General features: G+C 43.8%; 1 protein-coding gene across 1 annotated transcript in view; it reads right to left on the bottom strand.

The window, feature by feature from the left end:
- The window catches only part of NPEPL1 (aminopeptidase like 1), a 41,529-nt gene extending 35,264 nt beyond the window's left edge, over positions 1–6,265 (bottom strand). The window contains exon 1 of the mRNA XM_082272337.1: positions 6,043–6,265. Within this exon, the coding sequence (XP_082128463.1) occupies positions 6,043–6,192 (150 nt within the window). The 5' untranslated portion in view covers positions 6,193–6,265. The remainder of the gene's footprint in view (positions 1–6,042) is intronic.
- Between the last annotated feature and the right edge of the window lie 6,583 nt (positions 6,266–12,848).

Here is a 12,848-nt window from a genome sequence, read left to right as displayed (position 1 = left end):
CAGCTCCTTGAAGAATCACCTTTGACTGTACAGCAGGATTAGGATTCAGATCCAGCCGCTATGCCTGTGGTTGGCACCGATGGACAGATGGTATTCTATGCACACAGACAAGTTCTAGGATACCTGGAGCCTCTTCCCACCTGTACAGTGCCATATCCTTCAGTGGACAGAAAAACTATTTTCCTTTTTATCTTCCTTCTTGTTGCTTGGTGCTATGTTGTAAAAGATTGCAATATTACAGCAGGTTTTGTTTAAAGCTTTCCTATGACTTTGTACAAGGTTGTCTGAAAAGATGAATTCCCGATTTTGATACAAAGTTACATTGGCCCAGCTTGCCCAATGCCTCTGGAGGCTGGAAATCACTGATCACTACTCCAGTGATCACCACTTGCTCTCAGGTCCTATGCTGAGCAACCAGCCTAATGTATTGTGAAAAGGGGAGAGAACACTTTGCATGCATTTTAGAAAACGCAAAGCATTCCCTGAATGGCACCCATGCTGAGCATCTGACCGCCTGCGATTAGAATACAACAGGCTGGATGCTTGGCACAAGAAGCTAGTGAAGGTCACTGGAAGAGTGGTGTCTACTAGAGTGATTATCAGCTTCTAGGGGCATCTGCCCGCTATATTATATACATAGATACATTGGTCCAAGCTGGGACACTAGGATTGTTTACTAAAGGCAAATCCACTGTGCACTTGAAAGTGCAGTCGCTGTAGATCTGAAATGAGGGGAAGCTCTGCTAATTTCTATCATCCAATCATGTACAAGCAAAAATGCTGCTTTTTTAATTTCCTTGCTTGTCCCCCTCAGATCTACAGAGACTGCACTTCCAACTGCACTTGTGGTGCACAGTGGATTTGCCTTTAGTAAATAAACCCCAATGTGATGTATCCATACCATACCTGGAATTCATCTTCAACCACTTAGCCTGCTACAATTCAATATTTTTTTTTATTTATCTTAGACCCTTTTCCGATGGGCAGACTCCGCCTGCTTAGTGGGGAATCTGACCACTGATCATCTTTGAGCAGGCAGATGACAGATCCGTGTCGGCTCCGCTTGCAAAGTGGATACAGCCCGCTCTCCTCTATGGGCGGTCGGATGGAAATGGACTGCCTGTCCGTTTCCAGCAGACCAGCATCTGATCCAATCTTCCAGATGGCTGGGGAATGGATCCCCCACACACCTGTTTTTACAGAACAGGTTTGGATCGGATGATGGCCGGTGTGAACGGACACACGTCCAATGACATCCATTGCTCCATAGAGGGCAATGGATGTAAAAAAACTGAGAGGCAGACCGGATTATTCCAGCCGTGTGAAAGGGGCCTTAGAGAATAAAATACACTTTTTTTTTTTTTTTTGAGCGGTGTTAGTTTAACCACTTCAGCTCCGGAAGGTTTTACCCCCTTAATGACCAGGCCATTTTTACGATTTGGCACTGCGTTACTTTAACGAAAAATTGTGCGATCGTGCAACGCTGTACCCTGAACAAATACAATTGATGTCCTTTTTTCCCACAAATAGAGCTTTCTTCTGGTGTTATTTGATCTCCTCTGCTGTTTTTAGATTTTGTGCTATAAACAAAAAAAAAAAAAAAAAAAAAAAGGGGAGCGACAATTTTGAAAAAAAAAAAAAAAAAAAACCATATTATTTTTTACTTTCTGCTATAAAACATTCCTAATAAAGAAATGTAAAAAATCTATTTTTTTTATCAGTTTAGGCCAATTTGTATTCTGCTACATATTTTTGGAAAAAAAAGAAAAAAAAAAAAAAAACAACACCCTTTCTGACATCACAGCTAGGCCGCGTCACACAACTTCTAGGATTAAAGTGATTGTAAAGTTTGTTTTTTCCCCTATAAAAATAACAAACATTTTATACTTACCTGCCCTTTGCAGTTGGTTTTGCACAGAGCAGCCCCGATCCTCCTCTTCTGGGGTCCCTCTTCTGTGCTTCTGGCCCCTCCCTTCTGTTGAGTGCCCCCACAGGAAGCAGCTTGCTATGGGGGCACCCGAGCCGAGTCACAGCTCCCTGTGGTCTATTCAGACAGGAGCCCTGACCTGTCCCCTCCCCCTCTCTCCTAAATAAGCTAGGTGACTTTGATTGACAGCAGCCAATGGCACTGCTGCTCTGTCTCAGCCAATCAGGAGAGAGAATCTCGGAGACACTTGTGGACATCGCTGGACAGAGAGGGACCTCAGGTAAGTATTGAGAGCTGCTGCACACAGAAGGTTTTTTTTAATCTTAATGCATAGAATGCATTAAGGTGAAAACCTTCCGCCTTTACAACTCCTTTAAAACAGAACTACACTATATACCAAAAATGCTACTTAACCATTTGAAGGCTGGGCCTTTTCTAGCACTGTTTACATATAACAATTAGTTGTTTTTGCTAGAAAATTACTTATAACCTCAAAACATTTATATCCTTTTTTCAAAGCAGAGGCCATAGAGAACAAATTGGTGGGTTTTGCAATTTTTTACTTTCACACAGTATTTGCGCAGGGGATTTTCAAACACAATTTAATGCATAAAAACACAAAAAACATAACCCAATTTTTTTGTAAAATATAAAAAGGATTTTACACTGAGTAAATAGATACCAAAAATATCACGCTTTAAAATTGCACATGCCCATGCAAAGTAAATTTTATTAATCATAGGCAACGCTTCGAAAGCCTTTATAGGTTACCAGATGTACAAAGGCCTACTGCTAGAATTACTGCTTATGATCCGAGGTTCATGGCGATACCTCATGTGTGGGACGATTGCCGTTTGCATGCGCGCGGGACCGATGTGCGCATTTGTCTTTGCACGCTAGCATGGTGGAACGAGGGCACTTTACATTTTTATTTAAATTATACATTTATTTCATTTTTTAATCACTATTATTGCTGTCAGAAGGAATGTAAACATCCTTTGTGACAGCAATAGGCATGCGAGTTCTAATGAAGAGATCTGGGGTCTATAAGACCCCAAATCACTCCTCTGCCTTAGAAAGCATTCAAAACACCATGATTGAAGTTTTTCGAATACTTTTGATTTTCAAAAAAATGGCGCCGTTGAAATCCACGTAAACCAGAAGTGAGGTCATGTCATTGCTTCTGGGTTAACATAGCAGAAAGCTGAGCAAAGCTGATCCCGGCTTTGGATCGGTTACAGAATAGTCGGCAAATGTGCCGGCTAGTAGCTTAGGTCTCCTAGTCGAACGGAGGAGCCCGAGAGAGCTGCAGAAGGTGAAGGGAGGAGGACGTCCCCTCTCGCTGCTTGTAATAGCAACCTAGTAAGCCGCTCCAATTGGTATTACAAGAGAGCCGACCGCCACCAAAAAAACAGTACTGTGGTGATGCCTGCAGCTGCAAGCAATACCCTGGTATAACCACTTGAAGTCAAATGACGTACTAAGTACGTGATTTGGCAGCAAGTGGTCAATTCATTTTTAATATTCAAAGCAAACCCATCCATTCAATAAATCTAGGACAACCCCCTCCCCCCCTCCAGCATTCCTGTCCAGGGCCATCTTGAGTAAGGGCAGAAGATTTAAGAAGCAGTTACATCCTGGAATCCATCTCCCCTTAGCTCAAGCATGCAAGCAGGAGGATTTGTTTACCTGAGAAAACCCCTCCTACCCTCCTGGAGGCTCCTGGTATGTATGACACCATTTGCCTAGCCATGGGAATCAGGAAATAACTGAAAAATTAAAAAAAAAAGGTCAATGTTGATTGAGAGTGTGAAGATCTGCTACAGGTGGCTTGGTGCCAGAAATCACAAAATACCTTCAAAGGTCTAGTGACATCCATGCTTTGACGGGTTATGGTGGGTGGTCATAATGTTATGGTTGATCATGTGTATATAGACTGGTAATTCTTGTTTAACCACTTCCTTACCGATGGATGTCATATGACGTCCTGGGCTTAAAGTGGGGATATCTGAATGATGGGTGCAGCTGCAGGCATCATTTCGATATTTTTTTTTTAGCTGGCAGAAGGGGCCGCCCTCCGGGGCTTCTACCGTCTGACCCGTGCAAACCGTGAGCCGGAGAAGGAATCTTCCGGCGGCGGAAGTACACCATAGAGCAGTGTTTTTCAACTCCAGTCCTCAGGGCACACTAACAGGCCAGGTTTGCAAGAAAACTGAAATACATCACAGGTGATATAATTTGCTGCTCAGTGATTGCAATATTCTAGTCTGCATGTCCCCAAGGTAATACTTAAAATCTGGCCTGTTAGTGTGACCTGAGGACCGGAGTTGAGAAACACTGCCATAGAGACTGCCGAGGACCAGATGGTCCCCGGCAGTCTCTATGACTCTCGGAGGCCCGAGCGCGATGTTATGACGTCACGCCCGGCCTGGCAATTGATCGTTTATTTTATTTTTGGCTTTCTAGCCTGTAGGAGAGATCTTATTGACCCCAGATCCGCATTGCATACTAGTACGTTATTTGATACTTAGCTTAACCACTTGCCGACCGCTCACATTGAGCGTACTGCGGCAAAGTGGTTCGTTATCGTCCAGCGACGTAGTACTACGTCGCTGGACTCCTCCCCCTGTAGGCGGCGCTCCCGCTGTTTTCATTCACAGCGGGAGTCGGGCCAGGGGAGGAGCGGTGGCGATCGCCGCCGCTCTTCCCCGATCGTCGGGGATCTAGTGTGGAGATCCGCCCGCCTGTGTAAACACAAGCGGGCGGATCTCCTAAGTGACAGGGAGTCACAGATCGGACTGTTCAGCATAGCTGGACATCCGATCTGTCCCCGACTCACACAGTCACCTCCCCTCCGCACACGTCAGTAAGCACCAGGCATTCATTAACCCCTCCCTCTCCAATAAAATTTAACCCCTTCCCTGCCAGTGTTATTTTTACAGTAACAGTGCATATTTATAGCACTGATTACTGCAGTAATATCACTGGTACCCCCAAAAGTGTCAAAAATGTCAGTCAAGAGTCCGATCTGTCCGCCGCAATGTCGCAGTCCCGCAAACAAAATCGCAGATCACCACCATTACTCGTTAAAAAAAAAAAAAAAAACACCAAAAATGACAGAAATCTTTCACTTAGTTAGTATACGCAATAACTTTTGCGCACACCAATCAAAATACGCTTGTTGGGATTTTTTTTACCAAACATAGGTAGCAGAAAACAAATTGGCCAAAAATTTAAAAAAAAAATTTGATTTTTACATTTTTTTGGGGGGGAATTTCATATAAAAAAATTGTTAAAAATATTGTTATTTTTTCAAAATTTACGCTTTTTTTTGTTTATAGTGCAAAAAGTAAAAATCGCACAGGTGATCAAATACCACCAAAAGAAAGCTCTGTTTGTGGGAAAAAAAGGACGTCAATTTCGTTTGGGTACGGCGTCGCACGACCGTGCAATTGTCAGTTAAAGTCGCACAGCGCCGAATCGCAAAAAGTGGCCCAGACGTAAGACAGCAAAATCCTCCGGTGGTAAAGTGGTTAAAAACAAAGCTGTTCCAGCACCGCAATGTCAGCGCTGCAGCCATTTCCATCTTCACCGGTCTTGCATGCGGGTTCGCGGGCTTCGGCTCTGTGACTGGCTGGAGCCCCAATGATGTCACTCCCACGCATGCGTGCACTTCAGAGTGATGTCACTGGCCGCATGTACAGTAAATATCTCCTAAACGAGCACCTATAGGTAATCCTTATCATAGGCTTCTTACCTATAGGTACAAGTAAGGAAAATAACTTTACTTCCTCTTTAACTTTCAATGATATGGATGAAGCGGACAAATTAGGTAAATCTCTACCTGACCCGGACCCCGGTGTTCTGATCGCTCTCCACTCCGTCCAACGTTACAAAAACAAACAAACAAACAATTACCTTTAGTTATTCTTGAAAAGCTTCTCAATAATATTATACACAGCCATCCAATCAGGGCATGTTCTGGATGGTTGCCCTGGGTTACCTCTCTAGCAGGTACGCAACCATCCAGTCAGAGCAGAGGGGGCGTGTCCTGGCCGGTTGCCCCGGGCTACGGCTCTGGTGAGTAAGCAGAGGCCTGCAGGTAGTGTGCTCACCTCCTCGGTGACTCGGGGCTGCAGCTTTCCCCTCACTTCGGCCCACGGCAGACGCTGCAGGTTAGGCAGCTGTCCCAGAATAAGGATGGGCCTGGTCTGGGGGTCTCCATCCCCGGCGCTCGCCTTAAACTCCAGCCGCACATTGGCCATGTCACAGCAGACTGGATCCCCTCCACCGCCGCGCCAACCCTCTCTGACAGCCTCCGCTCCGCCTCCTGCACGGCGGCCTATGAGGTCCCGGACAGAGGAGAGTATCCCCTCCCACATAAGCGACGAACTCCTCATTTCTTCCTTACAAACCCCGCCCACTTCTCCCAACCATTCAGCAAAAGAAGGCAGTATTTGCGTTCCACGTTCAGCCTCAAATGGCTCCGGGCGGAAATATTCCCTCTGACATGAGTTCCACGTACAGAACAAGGAGCATAACCTCATTATGACGCTGGAGGTCACGTATTAAAGAGAACCAGTCACAGCTGGGCTGTGTAAGAATAAAGGAAGCCTGATATGAGAAATACATGGAAGCTGCCATTTCTGTACAGTCCTAAGAGGGCAGACCCGTCTATTCTTACATACAATTTTCACCGACCCTCTTTTACATACAATTCATAGATTCACCGACCCCTCTTCTCTCACATACAATACATGGATTCACGACCCCTCTTTTACATACAGTACATAGATTCACCGACCCCTCTTCTCTTACATACAGTACATAGATTCACCGACCCCTCTTACATACAGTACATGGATTCACCGACCCCTCTTCTCTTACATACAGTACATAGATTCACTGACCCCTCTTCTCTTACATACAGTACATAGATTCACCGACCCCTCTTCTCTTACATACAGTACATAGATTCACCGACCCCTCTTCTCTTACATACAGTACATAGATTCACCGACCCCTCTTCTCTTACATACAATACATAGATTCACCGACCCCTCTTCTCTTACATACAGTACATGGATTCACCGACCCCTCTTCTCTTACATACAGTACATGGATTCACCGACCCCTCTTCTCTTACATACAGTACATAGATTGACCGACCCCTCTTCTCTTACATACAGTACATGGATTCACCGACCCCTCTTCTCTTACATACAGTACATGGATTCACCGACCCCTCTTCTCTTACATACAGTACATGGATTCACCGACCCCTCTTCTCTTACATACAGTACATAGATTGACCGACCCCTCTTCTCTTACATACAGTACATGGATTCACCGACCCCTCTTCTCTTACATACAGTACATGGATTCACCGACCCCTCTTCTCTTACATACAGTACATAGATTCACTGACCCCTCTTCTCTTACATACAGTACATAGATTCACTGACCCCTCTTCTCTTACATACAGTACATAGATTCACCGACCCCTCTTCTCTTACATACAGTACATAGATTCACCGACCCCTCTTCTCTTACATACAGTACATAGATTCACCGACCCCTCTTCTCTTACATACAGTACATAGATTCACTGACCCCTCTTCTCTTACATACAGTACATAGATTCACTGACAGCTCTTCTCTTACATACAGTACATAGATTCACCGACCCCTCTTCTCTTACATACAATACATGGATTCACCGACCCCTCTTCTCTTACATACAGTACATAGATTCACTGACAGCTCTTCTCTTACATACAGTACATAGATTCGCCGACCCCTCTTCTCTTACATACATTACATAGATTCACCGACCCCTCTTCTCTTACATACAGTACATAGATTCACCGACCCCTCTTCTCTTACATACAATACATAGATTCACCGACCCCTCTTCTCTTACATACAGTACATGGATTCACCGACCCCTCTTCTCTTACATACAGTACATGGATTCACCGACCCCTCTTCTCTTACATACAGTACATAGATTCACCGACCCCTCTTCTCTTACATACAGTACATGGATTCACCGACCCCTCTTCTCTTACATACAGTACATGGATTCACCGACCCCTCTTCTCTTACATACAGTACATAGATTCACCGACCCCTCTTCTCTTACATACAGTACATAGATTCACCAACCCCCTTTTACATACAGTACATAGATTTACTGACCCCTCTTCTCTTGCATACAATTTTCACCGACCCCTCTTCTCTTACATAAAGTACAGAGATTCACCGACCCCCCTTTTACATAAAGTACATAGATTCACCGACCCCTCTTCTCTTACATACAATACATGGATTCACCGACCCCTCTTCTCTTACATACAGTACATAGATTCACCGACCCCTCTTCTCTTACATACAGTACATAGATTCACCGACCCCTCTTCTCTTACATACAGTACATAGATTCACCGACCCCTCTTCTCTTACATACAGTACATAGATTCACTGACCCCTCTTCTCTTACATACAGTACATAGATTCACTGACAGCTCTTCTCTTACATACAGTACATAGATTCACCGACCCCTCTTCTCTTACATACAATACATGGATTCACCGACCCCTCTTCTCTTACATACAGTACATAGATTCACTGACCCCTCTTCTCTTACATACAATACATAGATTCACTGACAGCTCTTCTCTTACATACAGTACATAGATTCGCCGACCCCTCTTCTCTTACATACATTACATAGATTCACCGACCCCTCTTCTCTTACATACAGTACATAGATTCACCGACCCCTCTTCTCTTACATACAATACATAGATTCACCGACCCCTCTTCTCTTACATACAGTACATGGATTCACCGACCCCTCTTCTCTTACATACAGTACATGGATTCACCGACCCCTCTTCTCTTACATACAGTACATAGATTGACCGACCCCTCTTCTCTTACATACAATACATGGATTCACCGACCCCTCTTCTCTTACATACAGTACATAGATTCACCGACCCCTCTTCTCTTACATACAGTACATAGATTCACCAACCCCCTTTTACATACAGTACATAGATTTACTGACCCCTCTTCTCTTGCATACAATTTTCACCGACCCCTCTTCTCTTACATAAAGTACAGAGATTCACCGACCCCCCTTTTACATAAAGTACATAGATTCACCGACCCCTCTTCTCTTACATACAATACATGGATTCACCGACCCCTCTTCTCTTACATACAGTACATAGATTCACCGACCCCTCTTCTCTTACATACAGTACTGAAAAAAAGGGGGGTGGACCTGGCGCACAACTAGGGAGGTGTGTGTCCAAAAAACTTCTACAAGCTCCAATGACAAACATGTACTAGTCCACTGAGCACAATAGCTTTATGATATAAATAGAAAAAGTCCATAAGAAAAGTCCATCTACATACGTCTCCGTGTACCACACTCTGCAGGCTGCTCTGTTTTCTCCCTGTCTTACATACAGTACATAGATTCACCGACCCCTCTTCTCTTACATACAGTACATAGATTCACTGACAGCTCTTCTCTTACATACAGTACATAGATTCACCGACCCCTCTTCTCTTACATACAATACATGGATTCACCGACCCCTCTTCTCTTACATACAGTACATAGATTCACTGACCCCTCTTCTCTTACATACAGTACATAGATTCACTGACAGCTCTTCTCTTACATACAGTACATAGATTCACTGACAGCTCTTCTCTTACATACAGTACATAGATTCACCGACCCCTCTTCTCTTACATACAATACATGGATTCACCGACCCCTCTTCTCTTACATACAGTACATAGATTCACTGACAGCTCTTCTCTTACATACAGTACATAGATTCGCCGACCCCTCTTCTCTTACATACATTACATAGATTCACCGACCCCTCTTCTCTTACATACAATACATGGATTCACCGACCCCTCTTCTCTTACATACAGTACATAGATTCGCCGACCCCTCTTCTCTTACATACAATACATGGATTCACCGACCCCTCTTCTCTTACATACAGTACATAGATTCACCGACCCCTCTTCTCTTACATACAGTACATAGATTCACCGACCCCTCTTCTCTTACATACAGTACATAGATTCACTGACCCTCTTCTCTTACATTTAGTACATAGATTCACCAACCCCCTTTTACATACAGTACATAGATTCACCGACCCCTCTTCTCTTGCATACAATTTTCACCGACCCCTCTTCTCTTACATACAATACATAAATTAACCGACCCCTGTTCTCTTACATAAAGTACAGAGATTCACCGACCCCCCTTTTACATAAAGTACATAGATTCACCGACCCCCCTTTTACATACAATACATAGATTCACCGACCCCTCTTCTCTTACATACAATACATAGATTCACCGACCCCTCTTCTCTTACATACAGTACATGGATTCACCGACCCCTCTTCTCTTACATACAATACATAGATTCACCGACCCTGCTTTTCTTACATACAACACATAGATTCACCGACCCCTCTTCTCTTACATACAACACATAGATTCACCGACCCCGCTTCTCTTACATACAGTACATAGATTCACCGACTCCTTTTCTCTTACATACAATACATAGATTCACCGACCCCTCTTCTCTTACATACAGTACAGAGATTCACCGACACCTCTTCTCTTACATACAGTACATAGATTCACCGACCCCTCTTCTCTTACATACATTACATAGATTCACCGACCCCTCTTCTCTTACATACAGTACATGGATTCACCGACCCCTCTTCTCTTACATACAATACATGGATTCACCGACCCCTCTTCTCTTACATACAGTACATAGATTCGCCGACCCCTCTTCTCTTACATACAATACATAGATTCACCGACCCCTCTTCTCTTACACACAATACATAGATTCACTGACCCCTCTTCTCTTACATACAATACATAGATTCACCGACCCCTCTTCTCTTACACACAGTACATAGATTCACCGACCCCTCTTCTCTTACATACAGTACATAGATTGACCGACCCCTCTTCTCTTACACACAATACATAGATTCACCGACCCCTCTTCTCTTACATACATTACATAGATTCACCGACCCCTCTTCTCTTAATACAGTACATAGATTCACCGACCCCTCTTCTCTTACATACAGTACATAGATTGACCGACCCCTCTTCTCTTACACACAATACATAGATTCACCGACCCCTCTTCTCTTACATACATTACATAGATTCACCGACCCCTCTTCTCTTAATACAGTACATAGATTCACCGACCCCTCTTCTCTTACATACAATACATAGATTCACCGACCCTGCTTTTCTTACATACAACACATAGATTCACCGACCCCTCTTCTCTTACATACAACACATAGATTCACCGACCCCGCTTCTCTTACATACAGTACATAGATTCACCGACTCCTTTTCTCTTACATACAATACATAGATTCACCGACCCCTCTTCTCTTACATACAGTACAGAGATTCACCGACACCTCTTCTCTTACATACAGTACATAGATTCACCGACCCCTCTTCTCTTACATACATTACATAGATTCACCGACCCCTCTTCTCTTACATACATTACATAGATTCACCGACCCCTCTTCTCTTACATACAGTACATGGATTCACCGACCCCTCTTCTCTTACATACAATACATGGATTCACCGACCCCTCTTCTCTTACATACAGTACATAGATTCGCCGACCCCTCTTCTCTTACATACAATACATGGATTCACCGACCCCTCTTCTCTTACATACAGTACATAGATTCACCGACCCCTCTTCTCTTACATACATTACATAGATTCACCGACCCCTCTTCTCTTACATACATTACATAGATTCACCGACCCCTCTTCTCTTACATACAGTACATGGATTCACCGACCCCTCTTCTCTTACATACAATACATGGATTCACCGACCCCTCTTCTCTTACATACAGTACATGGATTCACCGACCCCTCTTCTCTTACATACAATACATGGATTCACCGACCCCTCTTCTCTTACATACAGTACATAGATTCACCGACCCCTCTTCTCTTACATACAGTACATAGATTAACAGACGCCTCTTCTCTTACATACATTACATAGATTCACCGGCCCCTCTTCTCTTACATACAGTACATGGATTCACCGACCCCTCTTCCCTTACATACAGTACATAGATTCACAGACCCTTCTTCTCTTACATACTGTAGTGTACATGGATTCACCGACCCCTCTTCTCTTACATACAGTACATGGATTCACCGACCCCTCTTCTCTTACATACAGTACATAGATTCACCGACCCCTCTTCTCTTACATACTGTAGTGTACATGGATTCACCGACCCCTCTTCTCTTACATACGGTACATAGATTCACCGACCCCTCTTCTCTTACATAGAAATACATAGATTCACCGACCCCTCTTCTCTTACATACAGTACATAGATTCACCGACCCCTCTTCTCTTACATACATTACATAGATTCACCGACCCCTCTTCTCTTACATACAATACATAGATTCACCGACCCCTCTTCTCTTACATACAATACATAGATTCACCGACCCCTCTTCTCTTACACACAGTACATAGATTCACCGACCCCTCTTCTCTTACATACAGTACATAGATTGACCGACCCCTCTTCTCTTACACACAATACATAGATTCACCGACCCCTCTTCTCTTACATACATTACATAGATTCACCGACCCCTCTTCTCTTAATACAGTACATAGATTCACCGACCCCTCTTCTCTTACATACAGTACATAGATTGACCGACCCCTCTTCTCTTACACACAATACATAGATTCACCGACCCCTCTTCTCTTACATACATTACATAGATTCACCGACCCCTCTTCTCTTAATACAGTACAT

Source organism: Pelophylax lessonae, assembly GCF_965119305.1.
Source record: "Pelophylax lessonae genome assembly, chromosome: 11".
NCBI lineage: Eukaryota > Metazoa > Chordata > Amphibia > Anura > Ranidae > Pelophylax > Pelophylax lessonae.
The sequence above is the reverse complement of the archived record's forward strand: the minus strand, read 5'-3'. Positions and strand labels throughout refer to the sequence as shown.